Below are 26,365 nucleotides of genomic sequence, written 5' to 3'. Positions count from 1 at the left end.
TATTTAGGCCTCTACCTGTCTTCTACCTTCACTCTCTATTGTTGTTATTATATATGAAACACAATACATAATAAAATATAACATTAATAATTTTGTAGAGCCTTTATCGTCAAGAAAAATTGAGCCATCATTCAATTTCTTTTTATCCTTTTAATACCTTGTCTTAAAATTTTCTTGTATGTCATATCTTAGAGCAGAAGATTTCACAATGTCTTGTCTTTTTTTTTTTTTTTTTGAGACAGAGTCTCACTCTGTCACCCAGGCTGGAGTGCAGTGGCACGACATCGGTTCACTGCAACCTCCGCCTCTCGGGTTCAAGCAATTCTCCTGCCTCAGCCTCCCAAGTAGCTGGGATTACAGGCACCCACCACCACGCCTGGCTAATTTTTGTATATTTAGTAGAGACAGGGTTTCACCATTTTGGCCAGGCTGGTCTTGAATTCCTAACCTTGTGATCCACCTGCCTTAGCCTCCCAAAGTGCTAGGATTACAGGCGTGAGCCACCGCGCCTGGCCACAAGGTCACGTCTTTTTAAAAATCTCACCTCTAGGCCAGGTGTGGTGGCTCATGCCTGTAATCCCAGCACTTTGGGAGGCCGAGGCAGTAGGGTTACCTGTGGTCAGGAGTTTGAGACCAGCAGACCAACATAGAGAAACCCTGTCTCTACTAAAAGTACAAAAATTACCTGGGTGTCACGGCAGGCGCCTGTAATCCCAGCTACTCAGGAGGCTGAGGCAGAAGAATCCGTTGAATCCGGGAGGCGGAGGTTGCAGTGAGCCGAGATCATGCCATCGCACTCCAGCCTGAGTGACAGAGCAAGACTGCGTCTCAGAAAAAAAAATATATATATATATATCATCTCACCTCTGGTTAACTCCTAGATCTGCAGGTAGAAAGTTATTTTCCAACACAAGTCTTGTTTATCAGTGGACCTACTGTGCTGATGTGCCCAATTTTTTTTTATTGGAAAAGAAAAAAAAAAAGGAAGAAAGAATAAAGACAACAAAAAAATCCATGAAAAGGAAATGTAGCTGAAATCAATGAACAAGATGGCCATAATCAGTTGAATAACATAGTTTTGGGGGTGAATACAGGCAAGCAAAACTGAGAAGAACCGATTCTTGGTATTGGCGGTGTCAGTCTCAAGAGTGGCAGCAACTCTGAGCTCTTTAATCAGATAGGCTATGCTTTAAATCCTGACTCTGTCGCTAATTAGCTCTGTGGCCTTGAGGAAGTGACGCCTTTCTGAGCCTCAGCTTCCTTATCTATATTATATATATCTATCTTATATTCAGGATATAAAGCCTAGCTTCTAAGGTGGTGTTTTGGATTAAATGATGTAACCAACATGTTAAGCTTCTGGCACAGAGCTTGTAAGATAGTAGGCACACAGAAAATATTACTTTCCCCTTTCTCTCCATGTTCCTTTCCTTTCATTTCCTATTAGTAATCAATACAGAACAGAGTGCTTTATGGATCCTCACTTGATTCAGAAATTGTGATTGCTGGGCGCAGTGGCTCATGCTTGTAATCCCAACACTTTGAGAGGCCGAGGTGGGTGGATCACCTGAGGTCAGGAGTTCAAGATGAACCTGGCCAACATGGTGAAACCCCGTCTCTACTAAAAATACAAAATTAGCCGGGTGTGGTGGCACACACCTGTAGTCCTAGCTACTTGGGAGGCTGAGAAAGGAGAATTGCTTGAACCTGGGAGGCGGAGGTTGCAATGAGCCGAGATCGAGCCACTGCACTTCAGCCTGGGCAAGACAGAGTGAGACTCCGTCTCAAAAAAAAAAAAAAAAAAATTGTGTCATTACTAAATTCACTGCCCCCTGCACCCACCTTGAGCAACAGAGTGGAGGCCCTGTCTTAGCTATGAGGGAGGCTGAGGAAGGAGAATCACTTGAACCCGGGGGGCGGAGGTTGCAGTGAGCCATGTTTGCACCACTGCACTCCAGCCTGGGCGACAGAGCGAGCCTCCGTCTCAAAAAATAAATAAATAAAAAATTCAGTGGCTAGGCACAGTGGTTCACGTCTATAATCCCAGCACTTTGGGAGGCCGAGGTGGGTGAATCACCTGAGGTCAGGAGTTCAAGACCAGCCTGGCCAACATGGTGAAACCCTGTCTCTACTAAAAATACAAAAATTAGCTGGGCGTGGTGGCGGGAACCTGTAATCCCAGCTACTCGGGAAGCTGAAGGAGGAGAATCACTTGATCCCAGGTGGTGGTGGTTGCAGTGAGCCAAAATTGAGCCATTGCACTCCAGCCTGGGTGACAAGAGCAAGACTCCATCTAAAAAAAAATAATAATAAAATGAAAGTTTTATTTTTATTTCACCAACCCATCCGCCCCAATATTTCCAGGTTAATGGAGCATGTGATCAGGGACCTTGGGATATTATGAATCCTTTACCCTTACTTGGAAGGAGCAAATGACTGTGGCCTGAGCTTCTGAGTACCAACCAAAGGGCTGGCACGTGTGAGTATGCCCGGCCCCACTCAGGCTTATTATTGCATCACACAGGAAAGATTCTTTGGCCCCTTTGGCAAGCATGTGTAATAGTAGGAACTTGCATATTTTACAAGTAGGAGTGTAATGAGGACAATCCCTTAGAAAACAGTTTGACATTAATTGGTAAAGTTGTACATACCTTGCATACCCTATAACCAGCTTCTACTTCTGGATTTATACCCTGGAGAAACTTTCAAAACTGCCCCAGAAACATTGCTCATTATGGCTACAAACTGGAAACAACACAAATGTCTCTCAACAGCAGAATGAATATATAAATTGTGATATATTCATACAATGAAATATTATAAAGCAATGAGAATGAACAGATGATTGCTACATGAAGTAATATGGATGAATTTCACCAACATAATGTTGAGCAAAGAATGTATGTTTCCTGCTACAAAAACAGGCAAAACAGGCCAGGTACCAGTGGCTCATGCCTATAATTCTAGCACTTTGAGAGGCTAAAGCAGGAGGATCACTTGAGGCCAGGAGTTCACGACCAGCCTGGGCAGCATAGGGAGACCCTATCTCACAAAAATTATAAACAATTTAGCTGGGCAGGTGATACACGCCTGTATTCCCAGCTACTTGGGAGGCTGAGGTGGGAGGATTGCTTGAGCCCAGGAGTTGGAGGCTTCAGTGAGTCTTGATCACACAATTCCACTCCAGCCTGGGTGACATAGCAATACCCTGTCAAAATAAAACAACAACAAAAAAATGGGCAAAACAAGCCAGGTGCATGCCCCTGTAGACTCAGCTAGTCAGGAAGCTGAGATGGTAGAATCACTTGAGCCTAGGAGTTCAAATCTGGCCTGGGCAACAGAGAGAGAGAGAGACCCCATTTCTAGAAAAAAAAAACAGGCAAAACTCATTTGTGATGGCAAGAATCTGGATAATACATTCTTTTTTTTTTTTTTTTTGAGATGGAGTCTTGCTCTGTAACTGCAGGCTGGAGGGCAGTGGTGCGATCTCGGCTCACTGCAACCTCCGCCTCCCGGGTTCCAGCAATTCTCCTGCCTCAGCTTCCCGAGTAGCTGAGATTACAGGTGCGTACCACCACACCCATCTAATTTTTGTATTTTTAGTAGAGACGAGGTTTCACCATGTTGGCCAGGCTGGTCTCCAACTCCTGACCTCAGGTGATCTGCCCGCCTCGGCCTCCCAAAGTGCTGGGATTACAGGCGTGAGCCACTGCGCCTGGTCCCTCCTTTTTTTTTTTTTTTTTTTTTGAGACAGAGTCTCACTCTGTCACCAAGGCTGGAGTGGTGCAGTGGCCCAATCTCGGCTCTGCAACCTCTGCCTCCTGAGTTCAAGCGATTCTCCTGCCTCAGACTCCTGAGTAGCTGGACTACAGGCATGAGCCACCACGCCCGTCTAATTTTTGTATATTTAGTAGAGACGGGGTTTCACCGTGTTGGCCAGGCTGATCTTGAACTCCTGACCTCAGGTGATCCACCTGCCTCAGCTTCCCAAAGTGCTGGGAAGACAGGTGTGAGCCACAGTGTCCAGCTGATAATATTTACTTTTGATGGTGAGTAGTGACTGGGAGAACACATAAAAGAAATTTTCAGCCCAGACGCGGTGGCTCACGCCTGTAATCCCAGCACTTTAAGAGGCCAAGGCAGGCGGATCACTTGAGGTCAGAAGTTCAAGACCAGCCTGGCCAACATGCTGAAACCCTGTCTCTATTCAAAATACAAAAATTGGCCAGGTGTGGTGGCTCACACCTGTAATCCGAGCACTTTGGGAGGCCAAGGCAGGCGGATTGCCTGAGCTCAGTAGTTCAAGACCAGCTTGGGCAACACGGTGAAAACTCATCTCTACTAAAAAAAAAAAAAAAAAATTAGCCGGGCATGGTGGTGTGTGCCTGTAGTCTCAACTACTTGGGAGGCTGAGGCAGAAGAATTGCTTGAACCCGGGAGGTGGACGTTGCAGTGAGCTGAGATTGTGCCACTGCACTCCAGCCTGGGTGACGGAGCTAGATTTTGTCTCCAAAAATAATAATAAATAAATAAATAAATAAATAAATAAATAAAAATTAGGCCGGGTATGGTGGCTCATCCCTGTAATCTCTGCACTTTGGGAGGCTGAGGTGGGCGGATCACCCTGAGGTCAGGAGTTTGAGACCAGGCCGACCAACATGGCGAAACCCCATCTCTACTAAAAATACAAAAATTAGCCAGACTTGGTGGCACATGCCTGTAATCCCAGCTACTTGGGAGGCTGAGACAGGAGAATCGCCTGAACCTGGGAGGCAGAGGTTGTAGTGAACTGATATTATGCCACCACACTCCAGCTTGGGCAACAGAGCAAGACTCCATCTCAAAAAAAAAAAAAAAAAAAATACATAGCATTTGATTCCGTTTATATAACATTCAAAAATAAACAAAATATTTTTAGTGATACATATATAGAGAGTTCAATTTTTTTGTTTGTTTGTTTTTGAGATGGAATTTCACTCTTGTTGCCCAGGCTGGAGTGCAATGTCACAATCTCGACTCACTGCAACCTCCACCTCCCGCGTTCAAGCAATTCTCCTGCCTCAGCCTCCCGAGTAGCTGGGATTACAGGCATCTGTCACCACGCCTGGCTAATTTTGTATTTTTAGTAGAGACAGGGTTTCTCCATGTTGTTCAGGCTGGTCTTGAACTCCTGACCTCAGGTGATCCGCCTGACTCAGCCTCCCAAAGTGCTGGGATTACAGGCATAAGCCACCACGCCTGGCTGATAGTTCAATGATTTTACAAAACATGGAAAAATAAAGATTGGGAGGAGGAAAGAGACCAGAGGACCAGAGGCACAGACATGTAAAGAGCATCCATGATGCTGGCAATGTTCAATTTCTTAATTTGGGTGATGGTAACATATGTTCACCTTTTCAGTATTATTATTATTATTGAAAATATACTTATGTTCTATATACTCTCCTGTATATGTGGTATATTCCACAATTAAAAAACGGCCGCGGCCAGGCCGAGTAGCTCACGCCTGTAATCCCAGTGCTTTGGGAGGCCGAGGCGGGTGGATCACTTGAGGTCAGGAGTTTGAGAACAGCCTGACCAACATGGTGAAACCCCGTCTCTACTAAAAATACAAAAATTAACCAGGCGTCGTGGTGGGCGCTTGTAATCCCAGCTATTCGGGAGGCTGAGGCAGGAGAATGGCTTGAACGTGGGAGGTGGAGGTTGCAGTGAGCTGAGATCACGACACCGTACTCCAGCCTGGGGGACACAGTGAGACTACGTCTCAAAAAAAAATTAAGAAAAAGAAATAAAGAAATAAAATGGCCATGCTGGTGGCTCATCCCTATGATCCCAGCACTTTGAGAGGCTGGGGTGGGAGGGCTGCTTCAGCCAGGAGCTCAAGACCAGCTTCGGCAACATACTGAGACCCTGCCTCCATTATTAAATTTTTTTTAATTTAAAAACAAACCAAAACAAATGAACAAAATGGCATACAGCCTTTAAAAAGCAGTAGCATAAACCAGACGCAGTAGTTCATGTCTGTAATCCCAGCACTTTGGGAGGCCAAGGCAGGCGGATCACGAGGTCAGGAGATCGAGACCATCCTGGCTAACATGGTGAAACCCCATCTCTACTAAAAATACAAAAAATTAGCCAAGTGTGGTGGCAGGCACCTGTAGTCCCAGCTACTTGGGAGGCTGAGGCAGGAGAATGGTGTGAACCCGGGAGGTGGAGCTTGCAGTGAGCCGAGATCGCGCCACTGCACTCCAGCCTGGGCGACACAGCGAGACTCTGTCTCAAAAAAAAAGAGTAGCATAGTGTGCAGGTACAATAATTTTAAAGCTAGAAGAGGCCTTGTAAGCCATTTTGTCTAACGACCTCATTACAGAAACCAAAATAGAGGCCAAGAGAAGACAAGTGACTTGTTCAAATTGATTTAGTCAATTAAAGAGCCTAGGGTAGTCCTCCTGGCTTCCTGTCAAGTGCTCCTTCTGCAGAACCATCCTGATTCATCCATTTGGTCCTAGTTCCTACTCTCTTCCAACATCATATCTCTGAACTGCATATGTCATAAAACTCATAACTTTTTTCCTGCTAAATTTGATGTTTTTGTTGTGGGAAAAGGAGATCAGAAGAGATATACTTTGCTCCACTGATATTCCAAATGCTTAGAAAGTCAGTCAAAATATCTAGGAGTAGAGAAATAGTCTATTAGAAATAATAGAAACATGGATCTATTTGTCTACACTTGGATTTTTTTTTTTTTTGGTGGGGGAGGATGGAGTCTCGCACTGTTACCCAGGCTGGAGTGCAGTGGCGCAATCTCGGCTCACAGCAACCTCCACCTCCTGGATTCAAGTGATTCTCTTGCCTCAGCCTCCCAAGTAGCTGGGGCTATAGGCATGTGCCACGACGCCCAGATAATTTTTGTATTTTTAGTGGAGATGGGGTTTCACCATGTTGGCCAGGCTGGTCTTGAACTCCTGACCTCGTGATCCACCTGACTCAGCCTCCCAAAGTGCTGGGATTATGGGCGTGAGTCATGGTGCCCGGCCTACTCCTGGATATTTTGACTGCAGCTCTTCCACCGCTCTGTCCCCGACAGTATGGCCTACTCCAATATGCAGGCTGACTTTTTTTTTTTTTTTAGATGGAGTCTTGCTCTGTCACTTAGGATGGAGAGCGGTGGCATGCTGTTGGCTCACCACAACCTCTGCTTCCTGAGTTCAAACGATTCTCCTGTCTCAGCCTCCCAAGTAGCTGGGATTAGAGACGCTACCACTCCTGGCTAATTTTGTATTTTTAGTAGAGACAGGGTTTCACCATGTTAGTCAAGCTGGTCTTGGACTCCTGACCTCTAGTGTCCACCCGCCTTGGCCTCCCAACGTGCTGGGATTACAGGTGTGAACTACCGTGCCTGGCCCAGGCTGACTTTAGAGTCTTTAAGTTACAAAAGAAAAGGGTAGGGTCTGAGAGGTGATCAAAGAAAACTCTTAGACTTCATCTTTGGCCAAGCACAAGGTCTCTTTTGGGAAAAGTGAGCTCTTTTGCCACCTTGTGACACTGGATGAGAACAGCAAGCCCTCAGATCAATTCCTACTCCTGCTCCAAGGTGGCAGCATTGTACCGTGGCATCTAGGAACTAATGTACAGCGTTTCAAATAGAGCAACAGGAGGGAAGGTGATAATACCTCAGGGGAGCAGAGAATCAGTCATCATGTTAAGGAAATAGTAAGCAAAAATCACAAAACCCGAGGAAGGCAATGGAGCCCCTCTGCCCTAACCACCTCCTCTGCTAAGAGAAGCAGGCAGCCGGAGGCAAGAGGGTGGGGAGGATGAATAAAGATTTGCTTGGACCAAGAAAGATGTGAGGCATTTATGTTCCCTCTAGTCAGTGGCCTCATTTCTCTGCTTTCTTTCTCACAGCAAAACTTTTTGAAAAAGTTTTCTAGGCCAGGTGCAGTGGCTCACACCTGTAACCCCAGCACTTTGGGAGGCCAAGGTGGGCAGATTGCTGGAGCTCAGGAGTTTGAGACCAACCTGGGCAACACAGTGAGACCCTGTCTCTACAAAACATAACCCATCTCCAAAATAAAACAAGACCAAAGAAGCTGTAGAGTTTGATAAAGACGGAGTAGATCTTTATTCTCTTTTTTTTCTTTTTTTTTTTTTTTTGAGACGGAGTTTCGCTCTTGTTGCCCAGGCTGGAGTGCAATGGCGCAATCTCGGCTCACTGCAACCTCCACCTCCCAGTTCAAGTGATTCTCCTACCTCAGCCTCCCAAGTAGCTGGGATAACAAACATGTGCCACCATGCCTAGCTAATTTTTGTACTTTCAGTAGAGATGGAGTTTCTCCATGTTGGTCAGGCTGGTCTCGAACTCCCGACCTCAGGTGATCCACCCGCCTCAGCCTCCCAAAGTGCTGGGATTACAGGCATGAGCCACTGCACCCAGCCCTTCATTCTCTTTTATGTTCCATCTATCTATGCCATCACAAAGTCTACAGATTGTTACACTAGATACTAAAAAATACAAATTTGGAAAAATCTTCAACAACAGTTATCTGTCTAGGAAAACCTTCCCAAGCCACAGACAGTACCACTCACCTGCCGTATTTAGCTCTTCCTCACAACCTCTCAGCCCAATGGTCATCGGAATGTTGTCCACCAATACTCAATTCACTATTCAGGAGTGTGAAGATGTGCAAAACTCAGTAGGTATGTCTGTGCTAATGTGAGTTTATGTATATAACTGTGGATTAATTCTAGAGATCATATGGTTCAGGGCCGGCCAGGGTGGCTCACGGCTGTAATCCCAGCACTTTGGGAGGCCGATGGGGGCAGATCACTTGAGGTCAGGAGTTCGAGACCAGCCTGGCCAACATGGTGAAACCTATCTCTACTAAAAATATAAAAATTAGCCGGCGAGGTGGCACACACATGTAATCCCAGCTATTCAGGAGACTGAGGCAGGAGAATCACTTGAACCCAGGAGATGAAGGTTGCAGTGAGCCAAGATTATGCCACTGCACTCCAGCCTGGGCAACAGAAAGAGACTCCATTAAAAAAAAAAAAAAAGGCCAGGCACGGTGGCTCATGCCTGTAATCCCAGCGCTTTGGGAGGCCGAGGCGGGTGGATCACGAGATCAGGAGATTAAGACCATCCTGTCTAACACGGTGAAACCCTGTCTCTACTAAAAATACAAAAACATTAGCCAGGCATGGTAGTGGGCGCCTGTAGTCCCAGCTACTCAGGAGGCTGAGACAGGAGAATGGCGTGAACTTGGGAGACAGAGCTTGCAGTGAGCCGAGATCGGGTCACTGCACTCCAGCCTGGGCGACCGAGAGAGTCTGCCTCAAAAAAAAAAAAAAGATCATATGGTTCAGGACTCTCAATTTATAGAAGAGAACATTTAGATCCCAAGAAGTCAAGTAATTTTCTCAAGGTGATAGCTAATAACAGGGCCTGTACTAGAACTCAATTGTACTGACTCCTAGTCCTAGTTTCCTGCTCTATTCTAGAAATTATATTCCTTACTAGAAATCTCCACATCTTTTCGTGAAAGTATATAAATCTCTGTGCCTGTGTCAGTGAGCATGCATGTAAATGTCTACGTGTCTATCTGCAAGTATTTGTAAAACATATCGATGGGCGTTTATGGCCTTCCTGCTCGAGAAACCTCTGGGTAATCCAGTTCTCTATGTCAGCACCGGCAGCGAAGTCAGAAGAACTCTGAGTGAATTATTAATAAGCAGAATTAGCCCTTTCTCCAATTAGATCTATTCCTGGGTCTTCAGGAAATGGGGCAAAATAATCAGGGTGGAATCAGAGTCTCTCAGGGTCAAACTTGGTTCCAGCTGCGTGCGGTGAAAGCAACTAGAGGCAGAGCTATCAAGGGCTGTGACAGATGAGCAGTGGTCTGTCTGCAATGAGCATGTGCTCAAGCTAACATGGATACCATCTTGGTCTTCAGCCTGATCATTGCATCCTATGATGCCAACAAGAAAGGTAAGTAATTCTCTAGCCTAATCTCCTGGAAAATACAGAGAGAGGCCTAGAAAGAGTTTCGGGGTCTCTTCCACCAGCTAGAGATGTAGCTGATATCCAGCAAGCAATACTTTCCAGAGTTAATCCCATGTATCCACTCGCCTCTAAGAAAGACTGCAACTTATTCATTCCAGAGAGATAGCCGTCTGTTTCATGATGAGAGGTCTTCAGAGAATGTGATGCATTCTTATGTCTTGTTCATGTAATTAACATTAAAAGTCCTTTCACTGTTGGATGGCTTTCTTTAGAGTTTCAGTATTGTGATCACCTAAGATTCCCAAATTCATACTGTTCATAGGATGTTGCCTTTTTTAAGTTGGTACATGTAAATAGCTAGATGGTGATATTCTTGGGTGGGGAGAGCTGAGGGAAAGGGTGATATTGGGTGGAATGGCATCATTTGCTGCTCTTTGGTAACTGCTTATTTAAAACATGAGTTTTCAAAGTTTCATAAACATTTCATCTCTAAAATTAGCTAATCAAGGCTGGGCACGGTGGCTCATGACTGTAATCCCAGCACTTTGGGAGGCCAAGATTGGTGGATCACCTGAGGTCAGGAGTTCAAGATCAGCCTGGCCAACATGGCGAAACCCCATCTCTACTAAAAATGCAAAAATTAGCCAGGCATGGTGGCATGCACCTGTAATCTCAGCTACTCACGTGGCTGAGGCACAAGAATCACTTAAACCTGGGAGGTGAGGTTGCAATGAGCTGAGATTGTACCACTGAATTCCAGCCTAGGTAACAGAATGAGACTCTGTCTCAAAAAATAAAAAATTAAAATAAAAAAATAAAATTAGCTAATCAGAATTAAGACCAAATGGCACAAGGTGCAGCAGACGAATTTGACAAATTATAAAAATGTCACAACCCTTTGAATTATGTGCCAAAAAGCATAAAAGCATAAATAACTAAGATCTATGGTTCTGTGGAAACCTATAGAGATACCAAGGTCAGACAATATAAATCTCCAAAAGCTTTATTTAATACAAGAAAGAAGATAGAATAGGAGGGAGAAGAGAAAATAAGCAGTATTTAAGGAAATGGGTTGGTTAGTCTTTCATTAACTTAGTAAGTCTTCTTAACTCTATTTTACCTTTCTTTGTCCTAAGGGTAATAGATTAGTACTCAGTATTCTTTATACTAGGTCAACTACTACTTTGTGTGTATTTGGCTGGGTGTTCTTTTTTGAGGGCTGGGCGTAGTGGCTCACACCTGTAATCCTAGCACTTTGGGAGGCCAAGGCAGTTGGATCACCTGAAGTAAGGAGTTTGAAACCAGCATAGCCAAAATGGCGAAACCCCATCTCTACTAAAAATACAAAAATTAGCTGGGCATGGTGGTGCATGCCCGTAATCCCAGCTACTTGGGAGGCTGAGGCAGAAGAATCCCTTGAACCCAGGAGGCGAATGTTGCAATGAGAGGAGATCACGTCACTGCACTCCATCCTGGGCGACAGAGTGAGACTCTGTCTCAATAAATAAATAAATAAATAAAAGTAGTCTTTTTAGAGAGTGTTTGATCTCCCAAGTTGCAAGTTTTATGAGCAGGAACTGCATTCTTCCATATCTTCTCCATTGCCTAGAATTCTAAAAAGTAAGTACCAGTAAATTCTGATTTTCCCCAAACCTCCCCCGGTTCCCCTCCTCCCCCTCTGCTCACCCCCAGACCTCAGAGATAGCAGTTGCCGAGTGGAACAGCTGCCTGGGATCTTCCCAAAGGACGTGAGAAGCATCAGAGAATTGCAAATGCAAGGTAGGGAATGGATCCTTTCTGGAAAATGATATTGCCATTCCAAAAAATTTTTACCTTTAAAAGATGTCTCATCTTCCCACTTCCTAGCCCATATCTCAAATATCCTATTTTAAGGATATGTATCCTTCCAGGAGGCTTTCTGGAAACCAATCTTTAAATTAACTGTCATTACCTAAGGCATGCCTATGTTACTCAAACAGATGGAGATGAAAAAAGAGAAGGAGGCAGAACCTACCCCTCTCTGCATTAAAGAAAATCTATGAGCATTTCTCTGTGCTAAATTTACTGCTTTCACCAACCTTCATGGGAACCATGGCAGGAAGAAAGGCAGGACTTGTATATCAGTACTATGAACACAAACTGAAGAAGAAGTTAACTAAAAGTAGAGAAAGTACAGCAGTGGAGTTTAACAGGGGTCATGAATGGAAGCGGGTTAGCTTGGCACTGTTCAGATTAAAAACCAGCTTTAGCCAGGCATAGTGGCTCACGCCTGTAATCCCAGCACTTTGGGAGGCCAAGGCAGGTGGATCACTTGAGCTTACGAGTTTGAGACTAGCCTGACCAACATAGTGAAACCCCATCTCTACTAAAGATACAAAAATTAGCTGGATGTGGTGGTGCACGCTTGTAACCCCAGCTACCCGGGAAGCTGAGGCAGGAGAATCACTTGAACTGGGGAGGCGGAAGTTGCAGTGAGCTGAGATGGCGCCATTGCACTCCAGCCTGAGCAACAAGAGCAAAACTCCGGGCAACAAGAGCAAAACTCAGAGATCGTGCCATTGCACTCTAGCCTGGACAACAAGAGCAAAAGCTTCAAGGTCGGGTGTGGTGGCTCACATCTGTAACCCCAGCACTTTGGGAGGCCAAGGTGGGAGGATTGCTTAAGCCCAGGAGTTCGAGACCAGCTTGGGCAACATAGCAAGACCCTGTCTTTTAAAAAATTAAAAAATTAGCCGAGCATAGTGGCATACACCTGTAGTCCCATAGTCCCAGCTACTCAGGAGGCTGAGGTGGGAGGATTGCTTGGAGATTGAGGGAGTTTGAGGCTGGAGTGAGCCATGATTGCGCCACTGCACTCCAGCTTGGGTGACAGAGCAAGGCCCTGTCTCAAAAAAACCAACCAAACAAAAAACAAAACCAGCTCCATTTTTCTATCTGGTTCTTCTCCTTCCAGAAACTCACACAGAAACCAAAAGGACAACACTCATTCAAAACCGGACTATAGCTACCCTGCAGTGCCTTGGCTCTGACAGCAAAGTAAAAGTCAACCTTGTATATTTGGAGAGAAGACCAAAGGTCAAGCATATTCTGAAGAACCTGAGAATCATTGCTGCTCCCCGCAGAAACAGCTCTGCCTCCTCAAGCTGTCACCTAATCCCTACATCCAAGTTTCAGACTGGATCTCTTCTAACAGGCAGAGGTGAGATTGGAAAAGAGGAAGGGGGCAGGCACTAACTTTTAGTTGACATCCTTGAAGGCAGCCGGAACTCAGTAGCAGGAAAAGCTACAAGAAAATGAATTATCCTCCCCTTGGGCAAATCTATGTGCTCTCTGATAGTCAGTTTTACAATCTCTAAGATCCCTTCTTAGCCCTGATACGCTGTGATTTTCATGTGATCTCCATTTCTGATGGGTCTTCTTTCGACAGTTTTTTAAAATTTCTTTTTTGTTTGTTTGTTTTTGAGATGGTGTCTCGCTCTGTCACCCAGGTTGGAGTCCAGTGGTGCAATCTTGGCCCACTGCAACCTCTGCCTCCCAGGTTAAAGTGATTCTCCTGCCTCAGCCTCCCAAGTAGCTAGGATTACAGGTGTCTGCCACCATGGCTGGCTAATTTTTGTATTTTAAGTAGAGACGGGATTTCATCATGTTGGCCAGGCTGGTCCTGATCTCTGACCTCAAGTGATCTGCCCACCTTGGCCTCCCAAACTGCTGGGATTACAGGCGTGAGACACCGTGCCTGGCCAGGATTTTTTTTTTTTTAATTTCATTTTGCATGCACACAGTAAAATATTCAAACAGCATAGATTTATAGTGAAAAGTAAGTCTCTCTCCTACTCCTGTCTCTCAATTCTCCAGTTCTCTATCCCTGATGGAACCACTATTATCAACTTATTATATTTCCTTCCAGAGATACTCTAAGAATGTATGAATGTGCATATTTTAAAAACATAAATGGTAGCATACCATATACATTGTTCTGCCCCTTGCTTTTGCTTGTTTTTTTGTTTTTATTGTTGTTTTGTTGTTGTTGTTGTTTTCTTTGGAGATAGAGTCTCATTCTGTCACCCAGGCTGGAGTGCAGTGGCACGATCTCGTCTCACTGCAACCTCCTCCTCCCAGGTTCACGTGATTCTCCTGTCTCAGCTTTCCAATTAGCTGGGATTACAGGTGCCCGCCACCACACCCAGTGAATTTTTGTATTTTTAGTAGAGACAAGGTTTCACCATGTTGGCCAGGCTAGTGTTGAACTCCTGACTTCAAGTGATTCACCCACCTCAGCCTCCCAAAGTGCTAGGATTACAAGCGTTAGCCACTGCGCCCGGCCAATCCCTTGCTTTTCCATTTAATAATATATCTTATAAGTCATTAAGTCATTCCATTTCAATACATATATATTTACCCCATACTTTTTTTTTATATTTGCCTCATTCTTTTTAACAGTTTTACATTATTCCATAGTATGTCTCTTCCATAGTCTTTTTTTTTTTTTTTTTTTTTTTTGAGACAGAGTCTCACTCTGTTGCCCAGGCTGGAGTGCAGTGGTGTGATCTCAGCTCACTGCAAGCTCCGCCTCTCAGGTTCACGCCATTCTCCTGCCTCAGCCTCCCGAGTAGCTGGGACTACAGGCACTCGCCACCACATCTGATTAATTTTTTGTATTTTTGGTAGAGATGGGGTTTCACCGTGTTAGCCAGGATGGTCTTGATCTCCCGACCTTGTGATCTGCCCGCCTTGGCCTCCCAAAGTGCTGGGATTAAGGCATGAGCTACTGCACCCAGCCATGTCTCTTCTATATACTACTAGCCCCCTATTGATATATATTTTGGTCGTTTCCAATCTTTTGCAAATACAAACAATTCTGAAAACAATGACCGTATATATTCTTCTTTTTTTTCTTTTTTCTTTTAATGAATTCTTTTCCCCTCTTTCACTATTACTCGGGATCTATATATATTCTTCTTGTATACCTGCAATTTATCAATAAGATTTATCAATTTATCAATAAGATTCCAAGAAGCAGGATTGTTGCATCAAAGGTTGATAGTTACTGCTAAATTACCCTCACTAGAGGTTGGTTCCATTGTGCATACCCACATTGGGTAAGAATGCCTATTCCCCCACAGCTGCTGGGCAGTGGTTCTTAACCTCAGCCTGAAGTTTCTCTCCTTCTGCCCTCCTTTCCTTTTCTCACCCTTTCTTTTTTTCATACAGTTTTTTTTTTCTTTAGTGTAGCCAGTTCCTTTTTATAAACTGGCAATCCCCTAGATGCTATTGCTACATTACTGGAAAAATAAAATAAAACTTGACATTTTTAGAGAAATTGGGGATCCACAAGCAGAATAATGGAAAAAACTTTAAACTCTAGACTAAAACTGGGAAATAAGTAGATAGGCTCTCAGGATGTGACTCAGGTACTGTAAATTATACATGCTAACATGTATAATTTACATGTTACAGAAAAACTCTTAAAAACTCAAAAGCGTCAGGTGCGGTGGCTCACGCATGTAATCCCAGCACTTTGGAAGGCCGAGGCAGGCGGATCATGAGGTCAAGAGATCAGGACCATCCTGGCCAATGTGGTGAAACCTCGTCTCTACTAAAAATACAAAAATTAGCTGGGCATGGTGGCGTGTGCCTGTAGTCCCAGCTACTCGGGAGGCTGAGACAGAAGAATAGCTTGAACCCAGGATGCAGAGGTTGCAGTGAGCTGAGATCACGCCACTGCACTCCAGCCTGGCGACAGAGCGAGACTCTGTCTCAAAAAACAAAACAAAACAAAATTAAAAAATTAGCCAGGCATGGAGACACGCGCTTGTAGTCCCAGCTACTCGGGAGGCTGAGACAGAAGAATGACTTGAACCCGGGAGGCGGAGGTTGCAGTGAGCCGAGATCACACCACTGCATTCCAGCCTGGGCAATAGAGCGAGACACCATCTCAAAAAATAAACAAACTCAAAAGACTCTGGCAGGGTTTTGAACTTTGAATATTAATGCAAATTAATTAAATCAAATTGTTTCCCTCTTAACATGTGACACCTTGCTGTCCATGGCAGCTGTGCTGGGGAATAGTGGACTTAAGTCATTTTGGAGTTTGGAGCACTCTGGGTGGAGTTAATATAGTGCTAGGCATTGTGAGACTTGGGGCAATTAAGGACATTAGCTCTTAGAAATTGGGACAAGGAAAACTGAGAGGTTAAGGGGGAGGAGAGATGCCAAAGATCAACCTGACCTAATTTAAAAATTTGCATTTGGTTAGCCTCCCAGAGAAAAAGAAACTCTTCCTCCTTCCTTCATAACATAGTAGTTGGTTCCCACATCTAGAATTTAAGCTAATACTCTGTACTATTTGAGCTATGCAAAAAGATCAAATGGATATTTGTAGATTAGTTTGGGGACCTAATCATCACTCATGATACATTTTTATGAAACCACAATGATGAATCCCAAACAACCTATTTATTTATTTGAGACAGAGTCTTGCTTTGTCCCCCAGGATAGGGTACAGTGGTGCGACCTCAGCTCACTGCAACCTCCGCGTCCCAGGTTCAAGCAATTCTCGTGCCTCATCCTCTCGAGTAGCTGGGATTACAGGCCTGCACCACCATGCCCAGCTAATTTTTTGTATTTTTAGTAGAGATAGGGTTTTGCAATTTTGGCCAGGCTGGTCTCAAGCTCCTGTCCTCAAGTGATCTGCCCACCTCAGCCTCCCAAAGTGCTGGGATTATAGGCGTGAGCCACCTCACTTGGTCCAAAACAACAAATTTATGTATGAACTTTTGAAACATAATCCCTTCTACAAGTTTGAAACTTCCTATTCTGAATTTAAATCTCCACTCAGTACCAGAAGTGATAAACCTCAAACAGCGTAGAAATAAAAATTAGAGCCGGGAGTGGTGTCTCATGCCTGTAATCCCAGCACTTTGGGAGCCTGAGGCAGGCAGAACATGAGGTCAGGAGTTCGAGACCAGCCTGGCCAACATAGTGAAACCCCATCTCTACTAAAAATACAAAAATTAGCCGGGTGTAGTGGTGTGCGCCTGTTGTCCCAGACAGTCTGCATAGGAGGATGTCCTGGAAACGGTCAGAAGACAGTTCATGAAAATGTCCTCAAGTAAAATAGAAATTTGGAACTGTAAGGGTGAGAATGTTCTGCAATACAAATGCTCATCAGAAAATGTGGGTCAACATGGAATGTAGAAAAAGGTAAATGGAGACTATTTGTTATTATTTAAGAAATTTGGAAAAGGAAAAGACGGCTATTATCAATATTTCAAAATTTCTTTTGGTGGAGACAGATGACTCATTAGGTCATCTTTTTCCCTCTCTTTCCATCATAATATCATTCAGTTTGCAAAGTGTTTACACACATGCTTTCTCATTTTTATTTGTTTCTGATCTTCACAACACCCCTGTGAAATAGGTAGAGCAAGTATTATTTTACTGTTACCATCTTACAGATTAAAAAAAACAAAACACAGAGAACTTGTGGTGACTTGTCCAAAGTGAGATTTGTTTATTTTTATCTAATCTGACTCATAAACATGTAAGTTATCACTTCAAAGAACTGACTAGCACTATGCTGAAAATGTTCTTGTTTTTCCTTTTGAACTTGTTGACTTTATGTCTGTCTCTGCCAATGTCTGCCAACACTGTCTTCCTGATTAAACTGGAATCAGGGATTATCTCTTCCCCTATGATTTCGTGTACAGTGCCTGGTACTATGGCCACTGGCCTCTGAGGTAAAGGACTATCATTTTCTCATGGACTTAAGACATGGACGAGTAATTTAGAAAAGTCAAGTAGAATTTATAGACCTTAATTTAATAAGCAATGATATGAGACCACTAAAAATAGAACAGAAACCACACTGTCTGAATTGGATTAGGTCAATTCTGGAGATGAGTGAGGTTATTTCCAGACTCCAGCTAGACTCTATCCATCTCCCATCATTTCCACTGCTGGTGTGAATCACATCATCTCTCATCTGGACTTTTGCAATGGCCTCCTAACAGGTTACCCTCCTTCTACTCTTGCCCACCCCAAGCCATTCCCAACACAGTAGCCCAGAGATCCTTTGAAAGCAAGGCCAGGCTGGGCACAGTGGCTCACCTCTGTAACCCCAGCACTTTGGGAGGCCGAGGTGGGCAGATCACTTGAGGTCAGGAGTTTAAGACCAGCCTGGCCAGCATGGTGAAACCCCATCTCTACCAAAAAATACAAAAATTAGCCGGGTGCGATGGCGCGCACCTATAGTCTCAGCTACTTGGGAGGCTGAGGCACGAGAATCATTTTAACCTGGGAGGCAGAGGTTGCAGTGAGACGAGATCACGCCACTGCACTCCAGCCTGGGTGACAGAGGGGGACCCTGTCTCAAAAAAAAAAAAAAAAAAAAAATTGCTGAATGAATGAAATCGAGGAGTACATGAAGCTGGGTGGCTTTTCCTTCTTCCAGCTCCTCCTGCTTTCCCCAGTCCCCTCTCAGAGTAGTTGATCTAGATTCTACTAGACACACTTGCAGCAGTCATTAAGGCTAACTGATATTTCATGTTCTTCCTTGGACTTTGGAGCCATCTCTTTTTAAAGAAGGAAACTGTCTACAGTTTTTATGGCCTTCATCTTTATTATTATTGTGGCCTAAATAATGATAGGCAATGATATCACTGGTATCACTCCTTCACTTTGATCCTATGTTAGTCAAAAGTCCCATGGGCATTTAATCCATATCTCTTATTAGTATCTCTATCCTCATTTACTCTTGGCATTATTTTGTGCTCACACCCTAAACCTATGGACAGACAGGTTAATGGGACCACAATTGGAAGTTTACTATCAGCTGGGTAGGGTTTTATCAGGTAAAATCAAAGGCAGGATAAAGTTTTCCTCTAAAGTTTCATCTTTTCTACTTTGTTTTATAGCTTTTTTACCAGGGATCTCACAATGTAAAGTCTATCCAGTGATGGGGGCTTCATCAGAGACTTTTTCCACCACTACCCCTTCTATAACTCCTGGGAATAAAGAAGAAGAGAAAACTACAAGTACTGGTAATTTTTCTAGCTTTGAAATGACAAAGTACAGAATAAGTAGGAGTAAAATGAGAACAGTAAAGAAACATTTTTATCACCAACGTTAGTCTGGATCTACTGATATTTTTCTTAAGGTTGAGAAGTTACTGAATGTACATTGAAAAATCATTCAATTTTTTATTTTAAAAAATTAGCTTCTCTAGGCCGCGTGCTGTGGCTCACATCTGTAATCCTAGCACTTTGGGAGGCCAAGGTGGGCGGATCACCTGAGGTCAGGAGTTCAAGACCAGCCTGACCAACATGGTGAAACCCCGTCTCTACTAAAAATACAAAAATTAGCTGGACGTGGTGGCAGGTACCTGTAACCCCAGCTACTTGAGAGGCTGAGAAAGAAGAATCGCTTGAAGCCAAGAGGTGGAGGCTGCAGTGAGCCGAGATTGTCCCACTGCACTGCAGCAGGGGCGACAGAGTGAGACTCTGTCTCAACAACAACAACAACAACAACAACAAATTAGCTTCTCTATAAAGAAGGTCCCAGAAATGTTTGTAATTTGACACCATCAATGATCATTTATCTCCACGCAAATGAGCTCACCCTGTTGCCAGAATTAGGGACAGAAAAAACTGTATTTCTGTAGTAGATAATTCTAGCCACTGTATGTATAGATGGACAATATTTAAACACTAAGCAATTATAAGAGTGATGACACCAACCAAGTGCTTTTCTTTTTCTTTTTTTTTTTGAGACAGGGTCTTGTGTTGCCCAGACTGGAGTGCAGTGGTGCAAACATGGCTCACTGCAGCCTTGACCTCTGGGGCTCAAGTGATCCCCCCACCTCAGCCTCCTGAGTAGCTGGGACTACAGGTGCGTGCCACCATGTTCAGCTTATTTTTAAATTTTTGTAGAGACAGGGTCTCGCCACATTGTCCAAGCTGGTCTCAGACTCCTGGGCTCAAGCAATCCTACCACCTCAGCCTCCCAAACTGCTGGGATTACAGGCATTGCCCACCACGCCCGTCCCCAAGAGCATATATTTGTTTTGATATGGAGTCTCACTCTGTCACCCAGGCCGGAGTGCAGCGGTGTGATCTCGGCTCACCACAACCTCCACCTCCTGGGTTCAAGCAATTCTCCTGCCTCAGCCTCCTGAGTAGCTGAGATTACAGGCATGCACCACCATGCCTGGTTAATTTTTGTATTTTTAGCAGAGACAGGGTTTCACTATGTTTGCCAGGCTGGTCTCAAATTCCTGACTTTGTGATCCACCTGCCTTAGCCTCCCAAAGTGCTGGGATTACAGGTGTGAGCCACTGCGCCTGGCCTCCAACAGCATATTTTCATCTTCACTGTTTTTTTGGTTTTTTGTTCTTTAAGATGGAGTGTCACTCTGTCCCCCAGGCTGGAGTGCAGTAGTGCAATCTCAGCTCACTGCAACCTCTGCCTCCCGGATCCAAGAAATTCTCTTGCCTCAGCCTTCTGAGTAGCTGGGATGACAGGCATGCACCACCATGCCTGGCTAATTTTTGTATTTTTAGTAGAGACGGGTTTCACCATGTTGGCCAGGCTGGTCTCAAACTCCTGACCTCAAGTGATCTACCCACCTCGGCCTCCCAAAGTGCTGGTATTACAGGCGTGAGCCACCGCACACAGCCTTCTTCACTGTTTTTTAGCAACAGTCCTCCTTAAATTGGCCAGGACTAAAATTCTGTAAGATTCCAATTTGGGTTATATCCTAGTTTCTACCAGGGGAAAAAATGTGATATTAGTAATGACAAGATGCACATTAGCGCCTGTAATATTCCAGCACTTTGGGAGGCCAAGACTGTAGGATTGCTTGAGGCCAGGAGTTCAAGCTCAGCGGGAAATATAATGAGACTCTGTCTGTACAAAAAATTTTTTAAAATTAGCCGGGCATGGTGGTGTTCGCCTGTGGTCTGAGCTACTCAGGAGGCTAAGGTGGGAGGCTGGTTTGAGCCTGGGAGAATGAGGCTGAAGTGAGCCGAGATTGTGCCATTGCATGCCAGTCTTGAGTGACAGAGTGAGAAAAAAATGCATATTAGCCATTTGCCGCCAGATTGAGCTTCTGACCCAGAAGCAGTGCTAATTTTTCCATTTCTTCCTCTTCTATTCTATGAAAGCCAGGAGAAACATAGGAAAGGCGATTTTCTAATCCCATAAAATATGTCAGAGCAAAATGGTAGGAACCCTGATAAAGCTGACAGTAAAAGAAGTTTAGAGCTCCATGTGTACCCGAGATTTTTCTTCCTGTGAGCAGTGTAAGAATCAGCCCTATGTGATTATGGAAAATCTCCAATTCCAGGGAAGGTGACTCACTGGGAAGAGAGTGCAAAAGAAGTTAGAGCAGAGCCCATGATGCTCAGCTCACCCTCACCCCCTCCAACCCTGAGTTTGAATTGGAAATTCTGCTTCTGCCTCTGGGTTAGTCTGGGCCTCTAATAGTCTTGTGAGCCAGAAGAACTTCAGGTCAAAGGATCAATCTCTTCCCTCTCTCAAATTTTCTTTTCTCCCTCTTCCACTCCCCTCTCTCCTTTAGACACAGATGAGAACCTAGAGAAGAGACAGAAATGGAGTATTGTGGTCAAAATTCTGATTGCTGTCACCCTGTTGCTCAGCGGAGTCGCCATTATAGTATTTGTAATTTTTGAAGTCCCATGTCCTGTAAGTTTGCTGTTGTATTGAATCCTTGAACTTAATCTATAAAGACTTTCTTCTGTTCCAGAAGCAGCTTGGCATAAGGAGAAAAAGCATAGACTTTGGAATTTGAGGAGATGTGCCACTCACACTCACTAGCTGAGTGGTGTTGGGAAAGTTGCTTGACTGTTCTAACCTCCGTGGCCTCATGTGTAAAATAAGTCTCATGACATTTGCCTCTCATGGTAGTTATAAAGATTGAGATTCTGTGTGAAAGGCACCTGGCACATAGGTGCTCGCTAAATGCAGTTCCTTTCCTCTGCTGTACTTAGACATTTTCTAGGAAGGTTAGGTCCAATAGGACTGAATATTTTATTTAGAAGAGATGACTTCCTTTAAGTTGCCCAACAAGAGGTTTGGAAGAAAACCAAATGCTTACCAGCCACTTGATATTAATACCAGTCATTTTCTCCCTTCAGTGTCAATGCCTAGGAGCCAGGGAGCTGTGCCAATGCCAGTGGTTGTGGAGATGGCAAAAGAAGGGAGGTCAGCCACCTGGGACAGCTGAATCCAAGCCTGACTCTCAGCCCCAGAAGGAAAGTGTTCTCTGTGTGGTTTATGTCATTTGCTTAAAGAAGGTGGGGTAGGGGCCGGGCGCGGTGGCTCACACCTCTATTCCCAGCACTTTGAGAGGCTGAGGCAGGTGGATCACCTGAGGTGATCGAGACCAGCCTGACCAACATGACGAAACCCTGTCTGTACTAAAAATACAAAAATTAGCCAGGTGGCACATGCCTGTACTCCCAGCTACTCAGAAGGCTGAGGCAGGAGAATCGCTTGAACCTGGGAAGTGGAGGTTGCAGTGAGCCGAGATTGTGCCATTGTACTCCAGCCTGGGCAACAGAGTAAGACTCTGTCTCAAAAAAAAAAAAAAAAAAAAGAAAAAGAAAAAAGAGAAAAATAAAATGGGGTTAATATATAAGTGCTAGGAGATTCGTCCCTAAGAGGACTGTGAAAAAATATATTTTTTAATGTGCTGGGAACAGGGAGCTGCTTCAGTTATGAAGCAAACGTGGGCAAACAGTAGGATTTTATCCTACTGTTTTCCTAACATCAGTCCAGACATGATACAATAGGGTGCTTATTGAATACACATACCTCTGGGCCCCATATAAACTGAATCAGATAATTTTGATTGGAGTCAAGAATCTTACTTTTAAGATTTTTAAGGCCAGGCCTGATTCATCATGCCTGCAATCCCAGTGCTTTGGGAGGCAGAGGCAGAGGCAGAGGCAGGAGACTTGCTAGAGTCCAGGAGTTTGAGACCTGCCTAGGCAACATAGCGAGACACTGTCTCTATAAAAAAAAAGTATATATATATATACACACATATACATATAAATATATATAATCATATATAAAAATATATGATTTTATATATAATATATAATATAATATATAATATATTATATATATATATAAATGGCCAGCTGGGCCAGGCACGGTGGCTCACGCCTGTAATCCTAGCACTTTGGAAGGCCGAGGCAGGTGGATCATGAGGTCAAGAGATCAAGACCATCCTAGCCAAAATGGTGAAACCCTGTCTCTACTAAAAATACAAAAATTGGCAGGGCATGGTGGTGTGCACCCATAGTCCCAGCTACTCGGGAGGCTGAGGTAGGAGAATTGCTTGAACCCAGGACACAGAGGTTGTGGTGAGCCAAGATTGCGCCACTGCACTCCAGCCTGAGAGACAGAGCAAGACTCCGTCTTAAAAAAAGAAAAAAAAAAAAAGCCAGCTGGTGGCGTGTGCCTGTAGCCCTAGCTTCTTGGGAGGCTGAGGTGGGAGGATCACTTGGGCTCAGGAATTGAAGTCTGCAGTGAGCTATGATCGAGCCACTGCACTCCAGCCTGGAAAAAGAGTGAGACCCTGTCTCAAAAAAAAAAAAAAATTATCATTTCTCCTGAACATTGGAAGAAATAGGCCTGAGGGGACTACAAAGTCTAGTCCAGAATAGAATTAGAGATAACCACGTAGCTGCAACTGTGATTGAACTTCTATGAACACAATAAGCTACTAAATGATAAAGGAATAAATGATAGGGCCAGGCATGGTGGCTCACGCCTGCAATCCCAGCACTTTGGGAGGCCGAGGTGGATGGATCATGAGGTCAGGAGTTTGAGACCAGCCTGACCAACATGGTGAAACTCCATCTCTACTAAAAATACAAAAAATTAGCCAGGCATGGTGGAATGTGCCAGTAATCCCAGCTACTCAGGGGGCTGAGGCAGGATAATCGCTTGAACCCGGGAGGCGCAGGCTGCGGTGAGCCGAGATCACACCACTGCACTGCAGCCTCGGCGACAGAGCGAGACTCTGTCTCAAAAAAAAAAATAGTACTAAGATAGCAATCTTATATACATTATCTCATTTGAGCCTTACAGAAATCCTGGAAAGTAGCCAGGGCAAGTATCTACATTTTACTCATACTTAAGTTGAGGCTTGAAGAGGTTATGTGACTTCCCAAGGTTACACAGCTGGTAGAAACAGAACTATGATCCAGATCTTTTAATTACTTTGCTAGTGGGTTATAGGTTCCAAGCAATTATAGGTTCTCATACCTATGTGCACCTTGATCATACTTTCTCAGTGTAATTATCAATTAACAAAGAGGCAAAATGAAGTGCACTTGGAATTACATGGGGTTTTGTACTTAGCCAGCCCTTTTCTTGGTACATGAAGAACTATACACTTGCATCCTTTTTTAACTTTCATATTTCCTTTCAATCTCTAGGTTGGACAAGATGCTGCCAATTCATCAAACCCAAAGAAAGCTGCAGGGATCACTGTTATCCACCAGACATACTTCTGAAAAGTTCTGCTCTATCTCAAACACTGAATGATACTACACAGTCTTCTCCCTATTAATATGGGCACATTCTTGCCAATTTCACACTCGTATCTTCAGCAGGGACATTAATATCAAACACCAATTCCTGGTTAATGAAGGGAGAGTGTGGGCTTAGCAGAGTTACCCTCATGCCCCTATCTGGGCCACAACCTTCTGTAATTCACTTCATACATCCATCTAAATGGATACCTTTCCATCCCCTCAAATGAGAACAAAAAGCATTCCCTCCAAGCACTATGAATGGACCTTACTGCTCTCTTTGACAGAAGACTCAAACACAGCCTCTAAGGAACAAGGCAGCTGTTAGTGTGACACAGCTTCCAACTCCTCTGTTATCTTCACAGCTGACTTCACACTCACTGGCCCTCAATAGCTTAGAGTGGGACTCCTGATCTCCTTGGTTGACGTTTATAAGGTTTTGTAATTTAGCTTCTGGTACCACATGTACCTATCCACACACTGCTGAAGGGAACTTGACCCTATGCATTCCAAAAGTCTTCCTCATAAGTTATCCCCAAGGGGTTCAGGGACTACAGACCATTAGTACCCAAGCAAAGTCTTCTGACAATCCAGAATTCCTAAGGTGGCTCTGATATTATATCATACTTTAATAGAGAGCTGCATACCTTTTGGACAAAGATTCCAGAGCAAAATAATTATGATAATGCTGTTTCTCACAGGAGAATAGCTATGAGTCAAATCTAACCTGCTTAAATAAGAGTTTGGTGAGAAAGTGAAACCACCTGATCTTGAATCAATGTTGAGGTGAAAAAGGAAATGTCAGGAGGGATAAGACAGGGTGAGGCCCTGCTTCTTTTCCTAAGAGTCTGAAACCATTCCATTTCATTTTGGTGAAATGTGTCTGTTTCTAAGAAATTCTGTTTTCTTAGTTCTCTGGTTAAAAAAAAAAACATAAACTGTATCCTTCTTTCTTTCACTTCAAGTGCTGTCCAAAAAGTGATTATCAAAACAATACCAACAGGGGAAAATCTCACCCTAAGGCTCGATTTAATATTCAAGTCCAGCCTGAAAGAGAACACATATAAAGCATGGATAATGAGGACATGTTTCAAAGAAGCTCCAAAGAACCTCTAGGGCCGGGCGTGGTGGCTCACGCCTGTAATCCCAGCACTTTGGGAGGCCAAGGTGGGTGGATCACCTGAGGTAAGGAGTTTGAGACCAGCCTGGCCAACATGGTGAAACCCGTCTCTACTAAACATACAAAAATTAGCCGGGCATGGTGGAGGGCACCTATAATCTCAGCTACTGGGGAGGCTGAGGCAGGAGAATCACTTGAACCCGGGAGGTGGAGGTTGCAGTGAGCCGAGATCTCACCATTGCACTCTAGCCTGAGCGACAGGAGCAAAACTCCATCTCAAAAAAAAAAAAAAAAAAAAAAGAACCTCTAAATGTCCATAGAGCATACCTTGAAAATATAGCAGAGAGGAAAGAGCACTGAAGTTGGCATTTGGATGAATGAGTATATTATTTGCATCCTGCCACTAATCCACAATGTTGCCTCAAGTTTATTTTGCCATCTGTGACTTAGTTTGACAATAAAATAGGAAGAAAAAAAATGCCTGCTCTTTCCCAAGACCACTGGTGAGGATTAAAAGAATTATATACTTAGAAGCTCTTGGTCCAGAACTAATGCCTACATGCATCCTCACCCTTTCCAGCCTCACCCACCACTGAATGTCCCTTAATCCTGAAATATGAGATTTCCCGGGAGATAAAACCTATGGCAAAATCTGTGCTCATCAAGTCTTCTA

General features: G+C 44.1%; 2 protein-coding genes across 5 annotated transcripts in view; one reads left to right on the top strand and one right to left on the bottom strand.

Annotated features, from left to right (window-relative positions):
- ACACA (acetyl-CoA carboxylase alpha) overlaps positions 1-26,365 on the bottom strand; it is a 335,341-nt gene that overhangs the window by 288,064 nt on the left and 20,912 nt on the right. The window lies entirely within an intron of this gene.
- C19H17orf78 (chromosome 19 C17orf78 homolog) lies at positions 9,934-26,003 on the top strand. 2 transcript variants are annotated; one of them, XM_002827310.5, is made up of 7 exons: positions 9,934-9,991; positions 11,699-11,785; positions 12,960-13,205; positions 18,922-19,047; positions 21,584-21,708; positions 22,161-22,283; positions 24,477-26,003. In XM_002827310.5, the coding sequence occupies exons 1-7, from the start codon at positions 9,934-9,936 to the stop codon at positions 24,552-24,554; spliced, it is 843 nt and encodes a 280-aa protein (XP_002827356.4). In that variant the 3' UTR covers positions 24,555-26,003. The 2 variants fall into 2 exon arrangements, with proteins under 2 accessions (XP_002827356.4, XP_024090398.3); XM_024234630.3 differs by lacking the exons at positions 18,922-19,047; positions 21,584-21,708; positions 24,477-26,003 and having other exon boundaries at positions 22,161-22,272.

This window comes from Pongo abelii, chromosome 19 (assembly GCF_028885655.2).
Source record: "Pongo abelii isolate AG06213 chromosome 19, NHGRI_mPonAbe1-v2.0_pri, whole genome shotgun sequence".
NCBI lineage: Eukaryota > Metazoa > Chordata > Mammalia > Primates > Hominidae > Pongo > Pongo abelii.
The sequence above is the reverse complement of the archived record's forward strand: the minus strand, read 5'-3'. Positions and strand labels throughout refer to the sequence as shown.

Bases quoted from the DNA above. Each gene is read 5' to 3' on its own strand.
- C19H17orf78 (XM_002827310.5), top strand. From the start codon at position 9,934: ATGGATACCATCTTGGTCTTCAGCCTGATCATTGCATCCTATGATGCC. The intron at 9,992-11,698 runs GTAAGTAATTCT...GCTCACCCCCAG, and splicing joins CTATGATGCCAACAAGAAAG to ACCTCAGAGATAGCAGTTGC. The intron at 11,786-12,959 runs GTAGGGAATGGA...TTCTCCTTCCAG, and splicing joins CAGAGAATTGCAAATGCAAG to AAACTCACACAGAAACCAAA.